General features: G+C 36.5%; 1 protein-coding gene and 1 pseudogene across 3 annotated transcripts; both read left to right on the top strand.

Moving 5' to 3' along the window:
- The first annotated feature begins 9,440 nt into the window (after positions 1–9,440).
- On the top strand, positions 9,441–17,103 carry LOC144968665 (uncharacterized). Of its 2 annotated transcripts, XM_078907227.1 has the most exons (4): positions 9,441–9,530; positions 11,750–11,995; positions 13,395–13,545; positions 16,146–17,103. In XM_078907227.1, exons 3-4 carry the CDS (start codon positions 13,398–13,400, stop codon positions 16,787–16,789), a joined length of 792 nt encoding a protein of 263 aa, XP_078763353.1. In that variant the 5' UTR covers positions 9,441–9,530; positions 11,750–11,995; positions 13,395–13,397; the 3' UTR covers positions 16,790–17,103. The 2 variants fall into 2 exon arrangements, with proteins under 2 accessions (XP_078763353.1, XP_078763355.1); XM_078907229.1 differs by lacking the exons at positions 9,441–9,530; positions 11,750–11,995 and adding an exon at positions 10,126–10,494.
- LOC144968666 (thymidine kinase 2, mitochondrial pseudogene) lies at positions 10,160–11,811 on the top strand (annotated as a pseudogene). Its single transcript, XR_013644623.1, has 2 exons — positions 10,160–10,236; positions 10,680–11,811. The product of XR_013644623.1 is annotated as a thymidine kinase 2, mitochondrial pseudogene (transcript).
- Positions 17,104–26,625: the final 9,522 nt, after the last annotated feature.

The following is a 26,625-nucleotide window of genomic DNA, read 5'->3' on the forward strand; positions in this document are numbered from 1 at the left end:
TAAGTAAGATAGTAAAGAAGTGTGTGTGTGTGTGTGTGTGTGTGTGTGTGTGTATTGTGTGTTTGTGTGTGTGTGTGGGGGGGTGAGAGGGGAGCTCCAAACAGGGGACATATTTTCTTAACAGCCCGATATATATTATATATAAACGTCAAAGGCCAGACATAGTTTTGTGTTTGATACGATTCATCTGGCGGGCAGATCTTGTGAAGATATATTTTACTTAAACACATAGCATCCATTTACGACGACAGATAACATTTTCCGTATCTAAATCATCCCTACATATTACTGTTTTGAGGCAGTTGCTATCATTTTGAGGTGCTCGATAGCTCGGTTGGAAGAACACTCGTTTGACTCGTTCCCGGTCGCAGTCAAAGATTTTTTTTCTGATCCCCCCCCCCCTCCCCCCTGTCCACCCAGCAGTAATTGGGTAGCTTGTTCTGTCAGAGCTGGCGGAAAGTACTTTGCAATAGACGAGCATCCTATCCGAAGAATAGTGAGCTATTTCTATTTTCCGTTTCACGCTATAGAAAACGGGATAAACTCCGGATCTACGGGCCTCATGGTTCTGAAGGACTTCTGATCAACATTTCATGAATTCGAAACAAATTTTAAATAATACTGATGACCTATTGATAAATTAAGTATGGTTAGTTGTGTCAAAAATGTGGTTACGCTTTTTTTTCTTCAAGGAACATTTATATAGCGCAATTCTACGGATTCGGGACCCCGATAACTCAGGTTGAAAGAGTACTTTGCTTCTCACGTAAAGGGACCGTGTTCGACCTCGTGTTCAGTCGAACCCCCCCCCCCCCCCCCCCCTTTATTTTTTTTTAAATATCCTTTCCATCTAGAAGTGATTAGGTAGCTAGGTCTGTTATATCTAGCGGAAAGAATTTTGTGATAGGTTAGCATACTATCCAAGGAGTAACAAGCAATTGCCATTGTTTGTTTCACGCTTTAGAAAAAGGATAAACTCCGGTTCCATGTCAACTTATGTCTCTTAAGGATTACATTTCCACTGATTCAGCTTGCGTAATACACTTTTTAAAACTTCATTTACTCCCACAGCCAAGGAATTTACCCAATGGAAACCGTACGGTGCTCTTGTTGGCCTCGATGAGAAAACCACCCGCCATTAAGACTTGGGCTGGGAATTGCGTTACTATAGTAAACAAGCGCTGATCGACCTTTCGTGAAATCTAAGAAATTAGGCTTTTAACTAAATCGGGCCGAACGAGACGCCGACGCCGAACCCGAACGGATATAGCCTTCTCACGTGACTATGAACGAGATCTGGATAGTGAAGACTCTCAAGCGGTATGCAGCATCGGATCGGCTTCGATCGAGGAGCTGCCTAAAAGGCTCCATACCATACACGCGCGGTTTTGATAGGCGTCCGAACCACGATCAGGAAAACCGGGGTGAAAACGCAATGTGTGTGGCCAAATTCCTGGCCGATAAACCTAGGTACGGTCCATCGCTCGCAAAGCCCGCTTTGCTTAATATTTTTCGAGGCGATCGGCGATCGGGGCGTGGCAGTATAAAAAATTGGACAATTTTTTTCGGATTTTCGCTGTTTTGACGTCAGATTCATGATCAGGGTTGAATTTACAATAGGTTTGATACCAAGAACTATGTTTTTACTCCAAAAATTGATGAAATTAGAAATAAATTTTAATTAATATTGAGGCTATTTGGCCGACAGAACAGGGCCCCTCCCTGTTTTGTGATGGATCAAGTGGTATGACTCTCGCTTTCGGATCGGAAGGTTCAGGTTTCGAGACCCGCTCTGAGTGGTGCAGAGTTGAGTCCTTGGAAAATGCTCTTAACTCACATTCTCTCACCGTACTCAGGTGTGAAATGAGTACATGACCGTTCGTTGTCTTTGTTGGGAAAAAATGTCCCATCGCCTGACAGGCGTCATGTCTTGTCTTTCAAGTTTAATATTGCTGTTGCCTTGGGACCCCTTGTAAAGCGATTTGAGCACGTGGATATTGCGCCAAATAAATGCTGTGTTATTATTTTTTTAAATAATATTTTTATAAATGTTGCGCCAGGAAGAGGTAGATGGCAAAAGTTTCGTTCATACAAAATAAAAAATAGTTTTCATGATTATCAATGTAATGATATAATAATATGCCAGTTCTTTTTTTTTTTTTTTTTTTTTCCTCCTCACCCGTTGTCGCGACATGACGGTCGACCTTGACACAGACATTTGGGATTGGCAGATGCCAAAAAGCCTTGACTACGTGATGACAGGGGTGGGCATTGGAACCCTGAATTATAATCTACAAACAACGCGCCCCCCCCCCCCCCCAACTCCCCCCCTAAAAAAAAAAAAAAAGAGCTGTGTGCGTGTGTGGGGTGGCGGTGGTGGTTGGGGGGGGGGGGGGTGCGAATGCGAGTAGTCCCGAGGAGTACCCGTTTAACCTGCCATGGGAACACTGTCGATTTGTTTTATAAATAATAATAATAATAATAATAATAATAATAATAATAATAATAATAATAATAATAATAATAAATAATAATAATAATAATAATAATAATAATAATAATAATAATAATGACGATAAATAACAAATCTTTATTGTCCACAAAATGGAAAAATTTCCGTGGTCTACGTTGCTTTTAAACTTAAATCGTATTGTAAATGTATGGATGTTATGCGTATTGGAAAAATACTCACGACATCTCCATCGGGGTATAACATATTAACACACAAAACTGCAAACGCGAACGTTCATTGTCTGATTGATATAACTTAGTGATAAGTTAATTATAAAATGCAATCTAAAAGCAATAACAACGGGTTGACTAACGTCAAATTCATTCCTTCTATTGATGCTCTGTGTTAAATTAAAATACTCACAAAGTCCGCCAGCCAGAAATATCACTCCAGCCCAAAGATCTACATGGAACCTTGAACGTTATAGTCTGATATATTTTAATGAGAACTAATCATAAAAATGGGTGTCTAAAAACAATAACAATGAGATGAGTGACGTCAATTTGGTTCCTTTTATAAATATCCAAGAACTTTACTCACTCCATCCACTCTCTCCTCCTTCAATACATATGAATCTATTCTCTCATCACTTTTTTGTGCGGCTATGCATGTGATCTTGTGAAATGACACTCGCCTTTGGATCGGACGGTACTGGATTCGAGTCCCGCTCTGAGTGGCGCATAATTGAGTCCTTGGAAAAGGCTCTTTACTCGCATTCTCTCACCTTGGTCACTATTAAAATGAGTACCTCGCTGTTTACAGCGTCGTCTCTGTCGGGAAACAATTGCAATATCGCTTAACGTCTCGTCTAACATGTTTTTATGTTGGCCAAAGACCCTTATAAAGTGATTTGAGCACCTTTATTGAATATAGCGGTATATATAGCGCAAGTAAATTTTTCTCTCTTTCTCTTTCTTTCTGTCCCCCCCCCCCCCCTCTCTCTCTCTCTTTCTCTCTCTCTCTCTCTCTCTCTCTCTCTCTCTCTCTCTCTCTCTCTCTCTCTCTCTCTCTCTCGACATGTTAGATTATTATAGCTATTGCTACATATGATGCGGATATCTTGGACGGTTATTGATGCTATGAGTTTAGGTAAAATGCTCACAACATCCACCAGTCGGAAATAACGTACCGTCACACAAAACTACGAGTAACCTTGAACGTTAAAAGTCTGATTGATATAATTTAGTGAGAACTAATTACCAAAATGACTGCCTTAATACAATAACAAAGAGTGGAATAATGTCAATTTCGTTCCTTCAACAGTCTAATTGATATAATTTAGTGAGAAGTAATCACTATTGTGCGCAAGACGAAAGATAGAATAACAGACAGTAACTGGGATCGTAGCCTCACTATTAATTAAAATTTATTTCTAATTTCACCAATTTTTGGAGTAAACACACAGTTCTTAGTATCAAACATATTGTAAATTTGACGCTGATCACGAATCCGACGTGAAAACAGCGAAAATTCGAAAAAATTGTCCACTTTTTTATACTGCCACGCCCCCGATCGCCGATCGCCTCAAAAAAATATCTCCCCGTATGTGGGCAAAAATCATCTGCGATAAACGCAGGGATCGGGTCACAGCGATAGGTCATCCGTCCCGCAATCAGCGGATGTCGGCGTCTATGGGGCGCTTAAAAGGCTCCATACACGCCCGGATATGATCCTGGTTCAGACCCCGATCAGGCAAACCGGGGTGAAAACGCAATGTGTGTGGCCAAATACCTGGCCGATAAACCTAGGTACGGTCGATCGCCCGCAAAGCCAGCTTTGCTTAATATTTTTCGAGGCGATCGGCGATCGGGGGCGTGGCAGTATAAAAAATTGGACAATTTTTTTCGGATTTTCGCTGTTTTCACGTCGGATTCGTGTTCAGCGTCGAATTTACAATAGGTTTGATACCAAGAACTATGTTTTTACTCCAAAAATTGATGAAATTAGAAATAAATTTTAATTAATATTGAGGGTATGTGGCCGACAGAAAAGTGCCCCTCCCTGTTTTGTGATGGATCAAGTGGTATGACTCTCGCTTTCGGATCGGAAGGTTCAGGTTTCGAGACCCGCTCTGAGTGGCGCAGAGTTGAGTCCTTGGAAAAGGCTCTTTACTCACATTCTCTCGCCGTACTCAGGTGTAAAATGAGAACATGGCCGTTCGTTGTCTTTGTTGGGAAAAAATGTCACATCGCCTGACAGGCGTCATGTCTCGTCTTTCAAGTCTAATATTGCTGTTGCATTGGGACCCCTTGTAAAGCGCTTTGAGCACGTGGATATTGCGCCAAATAAATGCTGTGTTATTTTTTTTTTTTTAATAATATTTTTACAAATGTTGCGCCAGGAAGAGGTAGATGGCAAAAGTTTCGTTCTTGTTCATCGTAAAACTTATAAAGGATTTCATACAAAATAAAAAATAGTTTTCATAATTTTCAATGTAATGATATAATAATATGCCAGTTCTTTTTTTTTTTTTCCTCCTCACCCGTTGACGCGACATGACGGTCGACCTTGACACAGACATTTGGGATTGGCATATGCCAAAAAGCCTTGACTACGTGATGACAGGGGTGGGCATTGTAACCTTGAATTATAATCTACAAACAACGCCCCCCCCCCCCAAAAAAAAAAAAGAAAAGAAAAGAGCTGTGTGCGTGTGTGTGTGGTGGTGGTGGTGGTGGTGGTGGTGGGGGGGGGGGGTGCGAATGCGAGTAGTCCCGAGGAGTACCCGTTTAACCTGCCACGGGAACACTGTCGATTTGTTTTATAAATAATAATAATAATAATAATAATAATAATAATAATAATAATAATAATAATAATAATAATAATAATAATAATAATAATAATAATAATAATAATAATAATAATAATAATAATAATAATAATAATAATAATAATAATAATAATAATAATAATGACGATAAATAAAAAATCTTTATTGTCCACAAAATGGAAAATTTTCCGTGGTCTACGTTGCTTTTAAACTTAAATCGGATTGCAAATGTATTGATGTTATGCGTATTGGAAAAATACTCACGACATCTCCATCGGGGTATAACATATTAACACACAAAACTGCAAACGCGAACGTTCATTGTCTGATTGATATAACTTAGTGATAAGTTAATTATAAAATGCTGTCTAAAAGCAATAACAACGGTTGACTAACGTCAAATTCATTCCTTCTATTGATGCTCTGTATTAAATCAAAATACTCACAAAGTCCGCCAGCCAGAAATATCACTCAGCCCAAAGATCTACATGGAACCTTGAACGTTATAGTCTGATATATTTTAATGAGAACTAATCATAAAAATGGGTGTCTAAAAACAATAACAATGAGATGAGTGACGTCAATTTGGTTCCTTCTATAGATATCCAAGAACTTTACTCACTCCATCCGCTCTCTCTCCTCCTTCAATACATATGAATCTATTCTCTCACTTTTTTGTGCGGCTATGCATGTGATCTTGTGAAATGACACTCGCCTTTGGATCGGACGGTACTGGATTCGAGTCCCGCTCTGAGTGGCGCATAATTGAGTCCTTGTAAAAGGCTCTTTACTCGCATTCTCTCACCTTGTTCACTGTTAAAATGAGTACCTCGCTGTTTACAGCGTCGTCTCTGTCGGGAAACAATTGCAATATCGCTTAACAGTCATGTCTCGTCTAACATGTTTTTATGTTGGCCAAAGACCCTTATAAAGTGATTTGAGCACCTTTATTGAATATAGCGGTATATATAGCGCAAGTAAATTTTTCTCTCTTTCTCTCTCTCTCTCTCTCTCTCTCTCTCTCTCTCTCCTCTCTCTCTCTCTCTCTCTCTCTCTCTCTCTCTCTCTCTCTCTCTCGACATGTTAGATTATTATAGCTATTGCTACATATGATGCGAATATCTTGGACGGTTATTGATGCTATGAGTTTAGGTAAAATGCTTACAACATCCACCAGTCGGAAATAACGTACCGTCACACAAAACTACGAGTAACCTTGAACGTTAAAAGTCTGATTGATATAATTTAGTGAGAACTAATTACCAAAATGACTGCCTTAATACAATAACAAAGAGTGGAATAATGTCAATTTCGTTCTTTCAACAGTCTAATTGATATAATTTAGTGAGAAGTAATCACTATTGTGCGCAAGACGAAAGATAGAATAACAGACAGTAACTGGGATCGTAGCCTCACTATTAATTAAAATTTATTTCTAATTTCACCAATTTTTGGAGTAAACACACAGTTCTTAGTATCAAACATATTGTAAATTTGACGCTGATCACGAATCCGACGTGAAAACAGCGAAAATCCGAAAAAAATTGTCCACTTTTTTATACTGCCACGCCCCCGATCGCGGATCGCCTCAAAAAAATATCTCCCCGTATGTGGGCAAAAATCATCTGCGATAAACGCAGGGATCGGGTCACGGCGATAGGTCATCCGTCCCGCTACCAGCGGATGTCGGCGTCTATGGGGGGCTTAACGGCCGGTACGTTACATCAGTGGGGTCTAACTTCCTGTCCAATATGTCCACGCTGTGGGCAAGAACCCGAAACGGCAGAGCATCTAGTCGAAAGGTGTGTTGTGACGATGCTACCAGGCGGGTTCGCGACGGTGCACGAATGCGGACCGGACTTTGCTGATTGGGTCGATCGTCATAACATAATAGTGTGAACCATAAGAAGCTGCTGCTACCATGTGTTAGGGGAGGGGCAAGGTCAGTGTCATTCAATAGTATATAATTGTGCACGTGGCGCTCTATACGGAGAGAAAATTATAAATTGATTACGGGGAAAGGTGGGGGGAGGGGGGGGGGTTGACCCACAAACGACCGAGGTGTTGGGCTTCGGGTAGACCATGATACGAAATCAAAGAGTAAAGGCCGCTGGTACTTGGATGGTGGAAATGGTGGGGGGGGGGGGGGGGGGGGGGGGGGGGGGGGGTAGTGACAATCAGCATGGGATGTATGGTTATAGTAGTAGTGGTCGTGATGATGATGTGGTTGTGGTGGTTGTAGTACTAGTGGTAATGATGATGATATGGTGGTGGCGGTTGCAGTAGTAGTGGTAGTGATGACGATGTGGTTGTGGTGGTTGTAGTAGTAGTGGTAGTGATGATGATGTGCTGGTGGTGGTGTAGTATTAGTGGTAGTGATAATCATGTGGTGCTGGTGGTTGTGGTAGTAGTGGTAGTGATGATATTGTGGTGGTGGTGGTGGTTGTAGCAGTAGAGGTAGTGATGATGATGTGGGGGGGGGGGGGTTGTAGTTGTAGTAGTAGTGATAGTGATGATGATGTGGTGGTGGTTGTAGTAGTAGTGGTGGTGGTGGTTGTTGTAGTAGTGGTAATGATGATGATATGTTGGTGGTGGTTGCAGTAGTAGTGGTAGTGATGACGATGTGGTTGTGGTGGTTGTAGTAGTAGTGGTAATGATAATGATTTGGTGGTGGTGGTGGTTGCTGTAGTAGTGGTATTGATGACGATGTGGTTGTGGTGGTTGTAGTAGTAGTAGTGGTAGTGATGATGATGTGCTGCTGCTGGTGTAGTAGTAGTGGTAGTGATAATGATGTGGTGCTGGTGGTTGTAGTAGTAGTGGTAGTGATGATATTGTGGTGGTGGTTGTAGTAGTAGAGGTAGTGATGATATTGTGGTGGTGGTTGTAGTAGTAGAGGTAGTGATGATGATGTGGTGGTGGTTGTTGCAATTGTAGTGGTTGTGATGATGATGCGGTGACGGTGGTTGTAATAGTGGTGGTAGTGATAGTGTAGTAGTAATGGTAGTGATGATGATGGAGTGGTGGTGGTGGTTGTAGTGGTGATGATGATATGGTGGTGGTGTAGTGGTAGTGATAATGATGTAGTGGTGGTGGTTGTAGTAGTTGTGGTAGTGATGAAGTGGTAATGGTGGTTGTAGTAGTAATGACAGAGATGATGTGGTGGTTGGAAAACACATAGGTTATTATAATACATGATTACACACATTCTCTAACTTCATTTTTTTTGACAGCTTTATTGTGACAAATATACGCAACAGTTCTGAACCATTTTATTGTGGATTTTGATATTGTTTATTGTTTTTCTTGTGTCGTTATGTTGACATAGAGACCGAATGAATGGTAATTCTTACATTCCCAGCCCAAGATAAAATGGCGCTAAATGCTTTCATTGGTGGACACTTTTTAGGCTCCGTACGTATTCTCATTCGTTTAATTCTATGCCCCACAGCCAGCAGTTCGGAAAATATATATTTCGTACACTAAAATTCGCCTGTTCGACGCTGTGATGAGCGAAAAGTTGGTCCATTTTTCACTTCACACCTCAACATGGAAACAGATGTTTACATTTGGTCAGCAGAATTGACATCTCATCTTGGCAAAGAGGATAAAACCAATTCGCACGAAATAATAATAATATGATGATAATAATAATAATAATAATAATAATAATAATAATAATAATAATAATAATTAATAATAATAATAATAATAATAATAATAATAATAACAACAATAATAATGATAATAATAATAATAATAATAATAATAATAATAATAATAATAATAATAATAATAATAATGATGATGATGATGATGATAATAATAATAATAATAATAAATAATAATAATAATAATAATAATAATAATAATAATAATAATAATAATAATAATAATAATAATAATAGTAATAGTAATAATCATCATCATCATCATCATCATCATCATCATCATCACCATCATCAAAATCATCGTACCCCCCCCCCCCCCCCCCACCCTAACCCCCTATGCCAAATGACTCCCCCTCAAACTACTCGGTCGCTGATACCGTTACCGAACGACTGTATGTAGTGTGTAGCTAGTAGCTAGTGTGTCGTGTAATAGGTTACGGGAAGTCTGAAGTCATCCTTGGTTACGGGTAGTATGTCGTGTTCATTGTTGTGTGTAGCGATTAGCGATTGTACTAAGAGAATGTGGACGTCTCACATCGTCGGGGTCCAAGCATAGCCCTACTATAATACTCTTTTAGTACGCCATGGGTCCAAGTCAATTAATTAATTGATCCAACTCAATTTATTTACTTTTCACATTTTTTGTCGTTCAACGACCGTGAATTTGTGGTTCCTCAGCCATTCTATCAGATTATCAGAATAAGGATTCCCGAGGCTATGAGAAGTCATAAGACAAAACAAAAATTATGATCTTCGAGACTAACACTCTAACAGTAACAGAAGTATAAGTAAAAGTCAGTTGAGTGTCATTCTCAAGGCCAAGGACAAGGAGGCCAGCCATCGAAAAATTAATTTTAGTTCTCGAATTACCAAAAGCCATTCAAAATCAAAAATAGGGGAGGCCTTCCGAAAGCTCCTACTCCTACATCCCCAGTATTCTTGTTCTAGTAGGGGGTTTGGGCTGGGAGGGGGGAAACTTTTTTCTATAATTATAATGTTCTAGTCTAGTAGGGGGTTTGGGAGGGGGGTGACTTAAAAAAAAAGTTTCCCCCTCCCAAACCCTCTACTAGTTAGTAGTATCGTTCGGCTACACTTCTATGTTCAAGGTATCAATCCAGGTTCGGAAGTCATCATCACATTTGTTGATGGTTTCAAATCCCCCTTCCGGTTTTGTCTCTGGGCAATCTAGTACGAGGTGGTTTGTATCTTGTGGTGCTTGGTTGCACTTTGGGCATGTTGGTGATTCTTGGATCCCCCATTTGTGCATGTTGGCAGCTGTTCTTGTATGTTTTGACCGTAGTATATTTGCAGCTACCCAGTATTTTCTTGGTTGATCCTGTAGACCTGGGAGACTTTTACAGGGATCTTCAATTAGTTCCCCTCCTGTTGGTTTATTCCTTTTCCATTCCTCGCACCAGGCTTCTTGCGTGGTGTAGATTTCTTTCTTTGATAGGTAGAAAGGTGAACCCTCTACTAGAACATTATAAAAAACAAGAATATTGGGGATGTAGGAGCTTTCGGAAGGCCTCCCAAAAATAGTTGTAAGTTTAAACGATTTAAAAAAAATTAGTCCAGCTTAAGTGTAAAAGTGCATTGGCGCAGTGCGACGTTGGCTCATTGGTATGAATTAATGTTTATTTTATTTTATACTCAAGATGTTGACTTATAGTGGGATTGAATGTTTATTTTATTTTATTTATTTATTTTTTAAATTTTTTTTTCGCAGGCTATGATGATAATTATTCTATAATAGACAAAGGAATGCTCCACATTTATCAGAGAAAGTCATTTTTATTCACCATCAAATGGGGTGGATTTGTTTCCCTCCAGATTATTTTAACTTAGACTGAGAATTAGACGTCTTTACCCATCACTGCTTTCTCATAACTCACACTCTTTGTGGCTGACTACATGTTCCTTCCGACTACCAAAAGTCTGCATTAACATGGAAAATTCGTTTTCAATAAGATCTTTGCTGCGTAATTACGGAAATTTTCAAGTGTCATCGATAAAACCCAACCTCACAATTGCTGTTGAGGGAAATATTGGAAGTGGAAAATCAACATTGTTGAATTATATTGCTCGGGACAAGGTTGGTGTAATTGAGATTCTTTGTGAACCCATTGAAAAATGGACTAATATCAAGGGACACAATGGGCTGGGTTTGTTGTATGAAAGGCCACAACGTTGGAGCTTTCATTCAACATGTATGTGATGCTTACAAGAGTTAACATGCATACAAAGGTTCATACCAAATGTGTAAAAATGATGGAAAGGTCATTACACAGCACTAGGCATTGCTTTATTGAAAATTCTTACAGAACTAATGACCTCACAGCTTGTGAATATTCCATTTTAAGTCAGTGGTATAACCACCTTGTCTCGGATGGAAAGGGAAATCTAGACCTGATTATTTATCTGAGAGCAGACACAGACGTGTGCTATGACCGATTGAAGAAAAGATCTCTGGAGGAAGAAGCAGGAGTACCAAAGAATCTCTTAAATCACTGCATAATCTGCACGATGACTGGTTAATAAAAAAACATTTTGAGGTGCCTGCTCCTGTTCTTGTTGTGGATGCCAATGCTGATGTCGCTACTATGGAGTTGACGTATAATCAAATTAAACATGAGATTTCAGATTTGTTTAGAAATAAGATATAATATAATGATTCAGGAAAGAACTCTTTCGTTTTTAGTGCTGTCCCTTATTTTATTACAACGATATCTTGCGATTAAACATTGAGACAAATCCTGAAATGATACTGTGTATGCTTAATGTTATACCAATATATAGGTACCTGTATTTTAATTTCAAATTTCCCAAAATTAATTTGACCTTTAATCAAAGAAATAAAATCAAAGTAAGAGAAATCTATTTATATTGCCCATTTACTGGGGTAATATGAATTTTATCGGCACCTTGGAACTCCAACATTTTTTAAATGACACAAGAACTCGAATAACTCAAAGCTGTAGAGATATATACCTGATGTGTGGCAATTGAGGTGTCTGATTTCTGAAAAAAGGCCCAATAATTCAAGTAAGTTTTTGCATTTGAATTTCTTCTTTTTGGGGAGCGATAAAGGTTATACATTCAATCTGCTCCAACTTGACTTCTTTTATTACACAAAATATTCTGGATTTAATTTTTGGTCAAACAAATCATCAGGAATTCCAAATGGTACATGTTTGAAGATGTGCAAGTTGGAAAATCAAAAATGTGATCCACTGTCTCAAAGTGTTATTATGTTGGGATTAACTAGGACATGGATGTTAAATTTATTGCCACAAATAATAAACTGGAGGTTCCATTCATTACGGTGAACAAATTTTTTAAATTCACTTTTTAGGGCCCAATGACGGTAGGTCACAAAGAAAAAAAGTCTGCAGTTTTTGGTCTTTTTTAAAATATGTATATATGGGGGGGGGGGGGAAGTGGCCACGTGGTTAAGGCATTGCACTGTGACCCGGAAGGACCCGGGTTCGAGCCCCGCTTCAGGCATTTTCGTTTTTTTCCTTGAGCAAGATTATTAACTCCCAATTTACTCACTTGGATAACTTGGGTGATTCCTGTTGACATCTGACATCTTGTTTGATGAGTTATCTATATTCCTTCGTGGAATGCCGAGGCGACGATGTCTTATGATGTCATGGTGAAAAAGGCATAATTTAAAAAAATATATTTATATACATACACATATATATATATATAATATAAATAAAGTCACTCACATATTTTTGGCCGATACACATGTTTCGATGATCTCCATGTTGTCAGTCGTCAGATGCCGACTGATGACATGGAGATCATCAAAACATGTGTATCGGCCAAAAATATGTGAGTGACTTTATTTATATTTTACATTAGCTCTAACCAACATTATCGAGCACTCTCGTACATATATATTTTTTTCTTTTTTTTTTTTAAAAAAATTTATTATTATTATTAACAAAGACATACAGATGTAACTTTTGCCATGTCCAAATACAGAAACAGAGCATCACTGATGAATCGCATGGAATCAGCATGAATATTGGAGGTGCATAAAAACGATCTGTTAAGATACACGCATAGTTGAGTCCTTGGAAAAGGCTCTTTACTCACATTCTCTCACCGTACTCAGGTGTAAAATGAGTACCTGGCAGTTAATAGCGTTGTCTTTGTCCGAAAAATTGTAATATCGACTAACAGGCGTTATGTCCCGTACATGTTAAATGTTGCTGTTGACCAGGGACCCCTTATAAAGCGCTTTGAGCACATTTAGTGGATTTGCGCTATATAAAGCTCAATTTTAATTTTTTAAAGGTGCATAAAAACACTACGAATATTTATATATTATATAATGAGTCATTAACACCATTGCAACCCAACACATGTGACCAATCATCTCAGTCATCAGTCTAGACCCAGTATATATATATATATTTCTCGTTTACAGTACATGTTTACAGAGATGATTGATGATGAAGTGCTCATCGGTGCTGTTGAATTATGGCCAGGTCTGTGGAATAAAGGTGACAAATACCACTATGTCCGATCCTACACTCAACAGGCTTGGGATAACATAGCAAAGGAAGTTGGTGCAGAAGGTAAAATGAGTTGCCCTCTGTCTTAGACATTTGTGACCCACTGTCTCAATCTGGTATTATGTCAGGATGATCTCGAAAAGTTAATCTTAAGTCAAAATTATCTGAAACACAAAATTTTAGTTTTTGCAGTTTAAGAAACTTCGTTATTTTTCCCATTATTTTATATGTAAATTTAAATAAAATTTCATATGATATGCCGATGTAACACCAGTTTTAGGGGATGGGTCACATTTCTTGTAATTCAAATCAAGTTTTCTCATGAAATTCAGACAGGTCTTTAAATTCAACTATTTAAACTCTTGTTAAAATTGTTGTTAAAAATAATATACAAAAATAAATATTGAAGTTTCAATGAAATACAGTTTTTAGGGCTCAAAACCCTTCTTCAGGCAATAATAAATACAGTTAAAGCACCATGTTAAATGCAGGTGGATATCTGATGAGTAGCTGTTGGGTCAATGATGTATAATGGCGATGACATGTCAATACCAGTGACTTAAGGTCACTACGCTCATTGCTGACTTTACTGCTAGCCAATCGTGGGCCCAAATACACCTGATGTGCTGTGGTCATTGGATATTTTGACAGATAATTTTCAACAATATGACTAATGCAACAGAAAAAAGTTACAATGGCTAGTGTTTTTTGGAAACTGTATTGAAGAGCAGGGTAGTTCACCCAAATAAATACTTGTCTATACCTCAAGTTCTAACAGCTCCAACTGCAGCTTGGTTCAACTAAACTCTCCACTGTTTGAGGAACTCAATTATTTGAAGTTTTCTGGTTGGTTTGATGTAAATACATGTGAGGTGTTATCGTTTAACCTAGCTAAAAAAAACACCAGCTTTTCATGTAGGAACGTCCCCTCTGAGTTTTCCTGGGCTTGGGACTGCCGTGTGATGAGTGAGTTCAATTTGTGACATTTGTAGCCATCTTTGAAGTAAAAATCTAAGTCGATCCGTCAGTTGAGTGGAGGTTTTGTACTTTTGCTTCTTTGCTGATCGGAAGCAGTTCTTGTGTGAAGTGGTGGTGACTTCACAGTGATGGAAAATTGTTACCTTTATGATTCCCGTGCCGAAGGGGTCAGTAAACTGTATAGCTGGTAGGCTTTTCCTTTGAGCAAAATTGATAAATTTAACACCCATTTGTCTAGCATCAGATTGTAGTTTTCTGCCATCCGTTCAAAGTGGTGTATGTATTCGTCCAATGGTCCTTCTTTTTCGTCAAATGGATCCATGTGGAAGTTTAACCTGAGGTCAATCGTGGGTGTGGTAATGGCATGTGAACTATCTGGTGACGACAGGGTAGTTGACACTGCTCTGATTCTTGCCTCCATCTCAAGTTTGATTTGTTTGCTTTTCTCTCTTTGTATTTCGAGCTACAATGTAAGTTTCTTTTCCTCCTCTTCCCTTCTCCTTTCTTCTTGAGCAAGTTCTCTGGTATCAGCAGCCTCAATTTCTTCCCTTATGAATTGATTTATTTCCATTTGATCTGTCATTCCCATATCTACCGTCAGAACATTGAGTTCTCTGCGCAGTTTAATGCGATCCATTGTGAATTAGTTTGATTATTGTATATATTTGTAGCTAACAGGAGAATTGTTACTTTAATTAAGGCAGGTAGTTGTGACCAGAATGAAAAAGAAGTTAACTCGCTCGATTATTAAATTTAACTGAGTTTGATTATGAGTGGTATGGGCCCAAACAGCTAAGTTAGGAGAAAGGGGGGGGGGGGGTATTAAAGAAAATAGCGGACTGTGTGAACAAGGACCCTGATTACAAATGATTAATACTCTGCTAGCATTTAATGTATTTGCTTAAATAGTGAGTGAATGAAGTTTGCAATTTGCTGCCCACTTAATCTGTTGATATTATTAGTTCTGTAATATTTATTTATTTATGTATTATTGAGTAATGTATTTATTTATCATCGATGTACTGAGGTGAGATTTATACCTTTATCAGAATTCAATCTTTAACACTGATTAGTGAGGGATAGGTAATTGAGACTTAAGTGTGCATTCTTATTGATAAATATGTAAATAATAATTACAAAAGGCTAAGCCTGTAACCCTGTACTAAGTCTGGTTGTCAATTATTATAAAGTCCTTTTTACAAAGTAACCACAAGATACTATTTGCTTTCTCAATATGTAAGGTTTGTCATCGACTGGGTAATTACACAATGAAGGTTCATAATAAATTTAAATACATTCAATAATTATAACTGGCAATAATAACTATGCATGTAATAATGATAATTACATCACAATAATAACAGATTTGCAACATCAATTAAATTGAGTAATTTAGTGAAGAGGATGAATTCGATTTTTTTAATGTAAACAAGATGGGGCATTCAAATTATAATAAAGAGTAACTGTTTAAACTTGTAAGTTAATTACTGTCACATATTATACGGGCTCCCAATTATATTTACTATCAAAATGACTGGATAAATTCCAAATTATTATTATATTTCCCGGACGAAATCCTGAGAAAGTTAGGAATGGTTTGAAATACATCACTATAGGCCTCATTAGAAGAGGGGGTTTTTTGGTGGGAAGTTCATTATTTATACTTTTAAACATTTCTATTTCAGCCCAGGAGTGTAAGAAACGTTGGATCAGATTGAGGGACTATTTTGTCCGAATTACTAGACAGAAAAAGACAGCCAAGGAACAGGGAATTCCATTCCAGAGGAAAAAGTGGTATTTGTATGAAAAGATGATGTTTCTCATTCCTATGTGTTCTAATAATGAAGACGAGTGGGGAATTATCACAAGTAACATTGGGATTAAAGAAACTATGGACAATGAGGGAGAAGAGATTGTTTATAACTGGGGGGACCTTTCCCCATCACAGTCTGGTTGTTCTGATGACTTGAATACTAGCTCAAAGTCAACAACTTGTAAATCCAACCAAAACAAAAGGAAGAGAAAATCATTGCTTGATTTGTCTGCAGTCCAAACCATTACAGATGAGGACAGCAATGTGGTCGATGATCCCAATGAACTTTTCTTCAAAAGTCTCTTACCGTCCTTAGATAAACTGAATGACATTGAAGTCATGGAATTTCGAATTGAGGTTCAAAGTCTCTTGTTGAAATATTTAAAATCAGCATGTGCGCGAGAGCAAGACAGTTTATCACAAGAATCAGCGTCAACATCAGGTTTGGTGACTTGTGCTGATTATGAGGAAAAGGAACATCAGAATGCAGCATTGGAAAACAAACCACAAGTGTGATGATTGCACATTAACGTAAATGGAGTTTTGAAAGAAAAGACTTTTTGACAAATATTGCCAACAGTATGAATTGGACCCTAAAAAAAGTGAATTTTGGATTATAGTTACAACTAATGCAAACTCTGAGATTTATGTAATCGAAGAAATATATATATATATGAGATCAGTTTCTAGCATCTAGTTCAGCTCGACATAATTCCGTTTTGAGACAATGGCTCACATGTGTTACCCACTTTGTCAAAACAGTATTATGTCAGGATAGATTTAGATACTGAAAACTTGTGAAGCGCCCCTGAACTTTCATAATTATTATTATTATTAATGTTATTATTATTATTATTATTATTATTATTATTATTATTATTATTATTTATTATTATTTATTTTATTTTTCTTTTCTTTTCTTCTTCTTCTTCTTCTTCTTCTTTTATTTTTTTATTTTTTATTATTATTATTATTATTATTATTATTATTATTATTATTATTATTATTATTATTATTATTATTTATTACTATTATTATTATTATTTAACGTTAAATTCACATTTCAGCATGTCTTACCTTGACATGATACTTGAGGTCGCATATATTATTATTAAAATGCGTTGTCTAAGATCATGTCACATTATTAGGGTTTGGTGCTACTGCTATATTCATCTATAGCCTTTGTGTGTGAGGGATATCTGTTCTACTCTTCTATTGCCCGAATGTTTCAAGTATGATGATTAACTGACAGCAAATTTTATTTTATTTTATCTGGTAGAGAATGAAAGTAGCTAAAAACAAGAACATCATGGGTTTTTTCTTGTGTTGTTGTTCGGCTTTGTAGTCTTAAACTTAAGATAATATAGCAATTGTCTTCAGATATGGAGATCCCTGGTTTGAGTCCTTGGAAAGGCTCATTACTCACATACTCTCATGGCATTCAGGTGTAAAATGAGTATGTGGCCAGTAACAGCATTGCTGTTGAAAAAGAATTATAATAGCGCCTGACATGCATTATGTCTTGTCCTTTAGGTTAAATGTTGCTGTTGGCTAGGGACCCTTTGCAATGCGCTTTGAGTACATTTAGTGTATATTCCGCTTATATCGCCAATGTAAAGCGCACAGAGCATGACAGCGTCATGGTTATGAGCTAAAGAAATGCTATTTATTATTATTATTATTATTATTATTATTATTATTATTATTATTATTATTATTATTATTATTATTATTATTATTATTATTATTATATAAAAGTTCTTTGTGGGTTGTTGTTTTTTTCGGGGTGTTGTTGGTTGTTCTATGCCTTTGAGCTTGTGCTATTTAGTTGTTGAGCGATAACATTCGGTGCTTGGCTGAATTTGAATACACAGCTCCTGATATTTTAATCGTTTGAAGAATTTGCTCTTAGGAGTTAAATTTTTTTTTTTTTCTTTTCTGTTTGTATATATATATATATATGTGTGTTTGTTTGGATGTTAGTCAGGTATTCAAAAGAAGCAGAGGATAACAACTAAAATGTCTTGTTCTCATTTGTTGCCCATCTCGCCAATCTGATATTATATCAGATTGAGTTATAGATGGAGAAAATTAAGTGTGTGTGTCTGTCATCTGCATTTTTTGCCAAATTGGGACCTAAAATTTGCCAAAATTTGCCAAAAGAAACCCCAAAATTTGCCAAGAAATTTGCCAAAAAGACCAAAATTTGCCAAAAAATTTGCCGAGGAGAACTAAGCGTTCCAGTAAAAATTAACATGCGATACAGAAAGATATATATAAAAGACAATTTATTACATTTAAGGAGGCTGCATTTATTAATTTAATGAAATGACTGTGAATAGCGTTGTTACAAAGATTTTAAAGGATCATTATCCATAGAGAGTAGCTTCCTTTGGTTTGGGCCCAGGCAAAGCTGCAACATTTCTCAAGTTTCGCACTTTTTTTTCTCGTAATTTTGTTTTCGTTTCTATTTTTTTCCCAAAATTTGCCACGCCATTTGCCAATTTTCCCAAAATTTGCCACGGTTTGCCAATTTTGGGAAATTTGCCAAAATTTGCGGATCGTCCTGATATTTGCGGCCGCAAAAAATGCAAATGACAGGTGTGTATGTGTGTGTGTAAGTGAGAGAGAGAGAGGGGGATAAAGAGATTTGACATAATTTCATGGTGAGTAGGAGGTCACTTGCTGTGCCTTCTACACTCCTATATCATCACATAGTGGGCAGGGAGGCACTTACTATGTCTTCTATCCCCCTATATCTGTTTTCCAACATGCTTTTTGTCTTTGTCTTAGGATGAGATTGCTTGGTTTTGTCCTGGCCTTGGCCGGATATCGTGGCTGGTAGGGAAACAGTTGAATGTTTGGTTAGAGTTATGGGAGGTGATATTTCTTGTTTTGTAAATCACCTCTCTGTTATGCACTGTATTGGGTTTTGTTTACACATTATATATGATTTGTAAATATTCGAGTTTATGGGAATGGGCTAAGACCTCTTTGAAGATCTATTTTAAACTGATTTTTTATTTTTTTTTTTAATTCACTTGCTTGCTTTTTTCTTTTTTTTTGTTTTGTTTGTTTATTTGTTTGATTATTAGACTATTTGTTTGATATTTTGTTTCATGATGAAAATTATTAATTAATGGAATATTTATTTAAATATTTTTTTATGGAGAACGATCTGAATGGAATTCACACGATAATAATTTAGCTAAAATTCCTGGGGAAATATTTTTTTTTTATCTCACATTGATTGATTGATTGATTTGTTTATTCATATATTCAGTTCTTTACTTATTAATGTGTTACTTTCTTTTTTTTTCATTCATTATTTTAAAATTATTTTTGTATTTATTCATTCATTTATATTTATTTATCTATTTGTTTTTATCAGTACCTAATTAAATTATTACTTCAACGTTTTAATAAACCAAATTAAAGGAGACTACCTATTCCAATCCATACTGTGTATCATTTAATTCATTGTTACTTCACTTGTCAAAAAAAAAAAAGATCCTTATCTGTCAATTTACATTGCCGATGACTTTGGGGGCCTGGGGTCAGGACTGACGTAGTAAAAAGTAAAAAAATAAAAATAAAAAAAAGGGAAAGTTAAACGTTGAATCTCCTTTCAGTGTAATTTAAATTCACTTTTCATCTCGTCCATCCTGACATAATACCAGAGTGAGGCGATGGGACGCATTTGTGAAGTTATGGGTTCGTCTGTTCATTTGAAAAAGGAGAGGGGAAAATGTTGTTTTTGTTGGGTTTTTTTGTTTGTTTGTTTTTTAATCATGTTGGCCTTAATTATCTTACTTATTAAAGATCAAAGAGTTCAGAGTGTTTGACAAGTTGAGGATCGTCTTATCGTTGATACCAGCCAGGAACTCATTATATACCCGAGTTTGGGCCTTGTCCAAGGATTTAACTTTGTCTGAGAGATGTCTTCTGGCCTCCCATTGTGAGTAGAGAGGTCTCTTGTTGTGTATTCGATCTCCTGTATCTGTTTAACCTTGAGATTGCGTGTTATTTTCCTGGTCCTGGCAGGGATCCTTAGTTGAAAGGGAGGCAGTCAAATGTATAGTTCCTGGGTGGGGTTCCTGACCTCCCATAGTGGGCAGGAAGGTACATATTGCGTCTTATATCTGTTTTCCAACATGCTTTCTGTCTTTGTCTTGGAATAAGATTACTTGGTTTTGTCCTGGCCCTGGCTGAAGTCCTGGCTGGAAGGGAACCAGTCAAATGCATAGTTATTGTTTTGGGAGATGATATTTTTTTCCTTGTAAATCATCTCTCTGTTATGTATTATTATATTTGTTATTTTAAATGTATAATGTAAGCATTTGAGTGTATTCCTCTTTGTTGGATTTTGTGCTTGTGTCCGGATGAGACTCAAACTAAGTACATTGGTTGTATGCTCTTGGAATCTACATCTGATCCCTATTTGTTCCCAGTTCCACTTTGTCTTACTTTCTCTTGGTTGCTTTAATTGTAATTCTATAACTTTTTACTATTCCATTTTCTTCCTTTTTACTGGCGCTGATATAACCTAAATGTGTTGCAAGCGCCGTAAAACCCTTAAAAACAAAACAAAAACATGTATAGTTCCATTTGTTGTTTTTTTTTTTTGGTTTTATTTTTTGTTTTTTTTTGTTTTTGGGGGGGGGGGGGGTTAATGTAGATTATTTCTCTATTTTTAAATTGTACTTTGTAAGTATTTGAATGTATCTTTCATGACGGGACCCTTTGATTGTGTCTGGACGGGACTTTTATGTTTGGAATGACAAAATGACTGTGGAATATTCTCTTCCCTGTTTGAACCGTTTCCCTTGTCTTACTTTTTCTTTGGTGCTTTTAACTTCAGATCTACAACTTCTTCCTTAAAATCTTCTTTCTTAAAGGCACTGAAATGACCCACAAGTGTAGCATTCGTCATAAAACCCATAAAAATAAAACAAATATCCCCCCCCCCCCCCTAAAAAAAAAAAAAAACAGGCACTGGTACACATGTGTAAAGTTATAATGATTTCAGTTCGTCTGTTTATTTGAGTGGAGAGAGAAGAAAACACTTTTTTTTTCATTTTGGCCTAATCTGCTTACAAAGAAGTCAAAATGTTTGACAAGTTCAGGGTACTCTCATCGCTGATAATGGCAAAGAACTCGTTTCACACTAGGCGTCTAGTCTTGGTGAAAAAATTCGAGTAAAGAGCCTTTTCCACGGATTCAACTTTATGCTACTCACAGTGGGACTTGAACCAGGACCTAGAGTCAAGTGTCAGATCAGTCGATTACAAAACGTATTTTAGCGGCGATGCACGCGACGATTGATTGTATATATGTGTCCAGTTTTGCAAGTTGCGGGAATTAAAAAAATAAAGCCAGGGGAAACTATCGTACCTCAGTAAAGATTTGATAAATTACTACAGTTACTTCCCTTGAGTCATTACTTGTGTTGGCCATAGAACTATTGATGAAATTCGAACTATGGAGACATGATTTGCAAGGAAAAAATACAGTCCACCTTATATATAACGAACTTGTGTTTTAGGAACATGAGACTTTATAAAACGATTTCATAATTCTAGTTCCCCCGCCTCCCTTCCCCTATTTTTCTTTGTGTCAGTTCCATAATAATAATAATAATAATAATATCACGAACTGTCTCTGGATGATTTTTTTTTTGTCCTCCCATGGTGAGCAGAAAGGTAACTTGTTATGTCTTCTACCCTCCTAAATCTGTTTTCCAACTGTTTTCTGTTTTTGTCTTGGAATGAGATTACTTAATTTTGTCCTGGCTCTTCCCAGAGTTTTTGGCTGAGAGGGAAACAAATATTAAATGTGTAGTTATAGTTTTGCTGATGATTTTAGATGAATTCAAACACTATGATTGTATGTTTTTGGAATCTAACTCTATTTCCTATTTGAACCAGAGCCTTTTGTCTTACTGAATTTGTGGCTTATGGGAGGGAATCAATCAAATGTATAGTTCTAGTTTTGGGAGGTGATATTTTTTCCCTTTAAATAATTTCCCTATTACTATTATGTTCTAATAGATTCTTTTTTTTTCTTAAGTCTTGGTCTGTCTTAGTTGGACGTGTGCTTGTATTTGGATTTTACTTTTAGATGAGCTCAAACTAAGTACACTGATAGTGATAGTGTGCTTTTGAAATCTACTTCTGTTCCTTTTTTTTAACCCAATTGTCTTACATTTTCTCACATGCTTTTAATTTGACTATCCCATTTCCTTCCTTTTTCTCACTTTCACTCAATCGAAAAGAAAATACAAAGCGGGGAATTTGTTCAAACAAGGAACAGATGTAGATTCCAAGAGCATAGGTCCCCACTAAGAGGAACACAATCAAATGTTTACAAATCATTATTAAATATGAAAAACAAAATTAATATACTGCGCATAACAGAGATGATTTACAAGACATCCCAAAATCTCTTAACTATACATTTGACTGTTTCTCTCCCAGCCAGGGTGTCAGAGTAGAAAAGCATGTTGGAAAACAGATACGGGGGTATAGAAGACAGTTAATGCCTCCCTACCCATTATGGGAGGAGGAGAGCTTGAGGGTCTGAAAGGCACAAAGTGACATGGGAAGGACAAGTGATTTAGGGGGATAGGAGAGTTATCGAGGTGTGGACGATAAAAAAAAAAATTCCCTTTATTCACCCCATAGGGGAAATTTGTCAATAAGGTCTAATCCAAGGGAAAACTGGAATAACCTAGGCTCAGCCGCAATGCAGTGCTGCAAATTGAGCTCAGGCGAAGTGACTTGCAAGACCACACAGTGCAGCGACGGGTGATCGAACTCGGCACCTTTCAGGTACGAAGCAAAGACTGTACTGCAGAGCCACACTGCCCCATATGAAGCCCAGGGGGATCGGATCCAATGTGTCCTTGCCCAACCACAATAACTATTATTTGAAATACGAACAAATGAACAAATCACGCAGTGAGTTATGTTAAATATTTGTAGTATCAAGTTTATTTCGTCCTACACATAATGCAAATGGTTTCCCCTTTCCCCCCTTATTTACACAGTGAGTTTGTTTCTGTTTTTTTTCTCGCCACAACTTACATTATAATACAAATTTTCTTAATATAATAACAGGTTTGCAAGAGATTAATACATAATAATAACAATAATAATAATAATAAAATGAAATAAAGTGTGAAGATAAATTAATAATAATAACATAAGTGATAATAAAATTAGTAGTGGATACGTCTAAACTTCATGGTATGTACAAAATATTTAATATATATTCTACATAATTGTAACAATCAACATACTTGAACCACGTGACCTTCCAACACAAAGTCACTCTCTTTATCTTTACCTAAGACGTGAATAGCTTCCTATATATAATTGGATGTCGCTACAGCAGAGTAAAACAAAAAGTTGACTTATGTATGTTTTTGCTTTACTTTTTATACACTTCAGCAGTAAATGACACCTTTATAAAATATAATTCACACGTTTCTTTAAATCACCACAATACATGCCAATCTCTCTCATATATGTATTACACACGCACACATACACTCAATGTCTTGAAATATACAAATTCCATTTTGTTTTCACAAACCATAAATCAACATATTTTCACAGTAATCGCTGACATGAAATTATCAAGATGGTACTCAGAGACAAAGAAAGAAAGGTCTATTTATATGATAAAGGTTTTTTTTTTTAAAAAACAACAACCAAACAAAAACCCATGTGCCTAATGCAGAGAATGGTGTTATCAATGTATGCTGGATGTAATAGCTGTGTGACTGATATTTTCACTGGTATAACATGTTCAGATTTAAAGAGCACTCAAATTTTTCTAACGAAATCTACATTAAATCAAAATGAATACTAAGCTACTGGAAGCTGTAGAGTGCAAAAAGTAATGTACAGAAATGAATAACAGCTTGAAAATATTTTTAAAATGAACAAAACACTTAACACTAAATATTTCGGGGCTGAAATGTTTAGTGATAGGTATTTTGTTCTTTTTTTAAGCTTTTATTTTATACATTACTTTTTATTAGATCAGAATGAGCCTCAATGCGACATCCCTACAGTTAGTGATAAAATCACTGCATGTTCTGTAATTGTGCTCTTTTCCCCTTTAGCTTATAGTGTGATTCAACTCAGCATGTTTCCCTCCCAGCCAGGAATCCGACCAGGGCCAGAACAAAACCAAGTAATCTCATTCCAAGACAAAGACAGTAAGCAAGTTGGAAAACAGATATAGGGGGATAGAAGACACAAGAAGGTACCTCCCTGCCCGCTATAACTTGCATAACTAATTACAAACTTACAAATAACTACCATCACGTCTAAAAAAGTGTTCAAGTCTTAAAAGCTTGTATAATAAATCGAACTCGACACATGATAAACCATAAGAGACTATCACAGATCATTTCCATCAATAATAATTGTCAACCAGCCAAAATTGCAAGATCTCGTTTCAGCAAACTCATTTCGTCTCCTTGTACCTTGACGCATTCCAATTCTCACAATTTTGTCCAATGCTAAGACAATATGACAAGCATTAACATTAATAACATGATAAATATTATTTCTAAAACAAATAATAATTGCATTGTTGTTACAGGTGCTGGTAGCAGACAGGAGATTACACATGTCCCTCAAATAGTTCTTGTATAATAAAAGTCTTTATAATAAAAAGGGAAACAAGTGATCTTTGATCGGTACAATAAACCTAAATAAGTCATGATGATAAGATACAATTTATACAAGTGAATTCAGATACAGCTTGTATAGGTAGATTAGAAGCTAGAGACAACGTAACCTTGGGGTCAAGTCCATATAAAATTTCAATTACCTTTTTACAAATATTTTACGAATTTTAATTGTGAATGGATTTATTGATGGAAAAAAATCATAGTGAAAATAAACCCTATTTCCTTTTATTAAAACAAATTTATACTGGCATGGATGAGTAGAGAAGGCATTACACTTCCATCTGGGTTGCAGGTTTCAGCCTTGAGCAAGAAACATAGCCCCCTACTCATTTTGAGGTGCTGCACTGCTACAAACACCTGGGTTATCTCAATCTTTTCTTGAAATTGACCCCTGTGAATAAATATAACTTTTATTTATTTTGAAAAATTATTACCAGCACCCGCATTCAAACCAGATTGTTGATTGTTGATTATAAATAAATATAATTCCCTTTATTTATTCCCAGGGGAATATTTCTCTTTAAAGTTTATTCCAAATTCCAAGGGAAGACTGGAATAACCCAAGCATCAGCCGTAGGACAGCACTGCAAAGTGTTCTAAGGCGAGGTGACTTGTTCAAGGCCACACAGAGCGGTGGGTTGACGAATTTGAAACCTTTCTGGTACAAAGCAAAAACCATATCACTGAGCCATGCTACCGCTAGAACTAGAATTGACATTTTATTTATCCAATCTGGTCATGCACTGCAGCCTATTTGAAATATATTATACAATCTGCAATTGACTTGACTGGTAGTTTAAACACTAAGACGGACACGACTCATCTCCTGTAAATACCCAGCATCCCTAGAAATCACAATGAGAAGAATGGTGATGACAATCTGTATACCTTCTATATACACAAATGGAATGGAAATACTGGTTTACGGCCAACTTGTCACTCCCCAATCACTAGGACAGACCAAGCTTTCTGATATAAATCCATTTTGTACATTCTAAGTCTGGGACAGGAACCTTTTCATGACTCATTTCATAAACGGTCAACAACCAATCAAATCTGCTCTTATTTCTTATTTAAATAAGAGACCCATCACCAAAAAACGGTACTGCTATATTTGGGTGATTTAAGAGCTAAAACTCAAATTAACAGCATAAAATGTTAAAACATGTGTTCAGTTTACATCTATTATTGGGGAGAATGAAAATCATAGTTATATGAAGAGTGTAAACCAAATGTTTCATATTTCTGATCGATCTGAAATTATCAAATGACAAATTAGGTAGTAGGCACTGGTGTGAGATAAAGATCTGAAAAAGTGTGGATGGAACAGTGCTTGACAAAGCAGGAAAGAAAAATACAAGAAAAATACCCAGTCGCCCCAAGGTTTTTTGTTTTTTCTTGTATTTTTCTTTCCTGCTTTGTCTGGCACAATTTCATACACACTTTTTCAGATCTTTATTTCTGATCATTTTAACTTCAAATTCAACTTTTGATTCACTTTGACAAAATGTCAGATGGAAAATATGGGGCAAGTGTAACTAAAGGATATTTTTCATGCATCTAAATTTCAATCCTAATTTATTCTTTCAGTAACTTCAAAATGACTTGTCGTTGACATTTACCCCCTATGATTTGGAGAGACAGA

This window comes from Berghia stephanieae, chromosome 3 (genome assembly GCF_034508935.2).
Source record: "Berghia stephanieae isolate SIO BIC M18660-M18661 chromosome 3, UCSD_Bste_1.3, whole genome shotgun sequence".
Taxonomy (NCBI): Eukaryota; Metazoa; Mollusca; class Gastropoda; order Nudibranchia; family Aeolidiidae; genus Berghia; species Berghia stephanieae.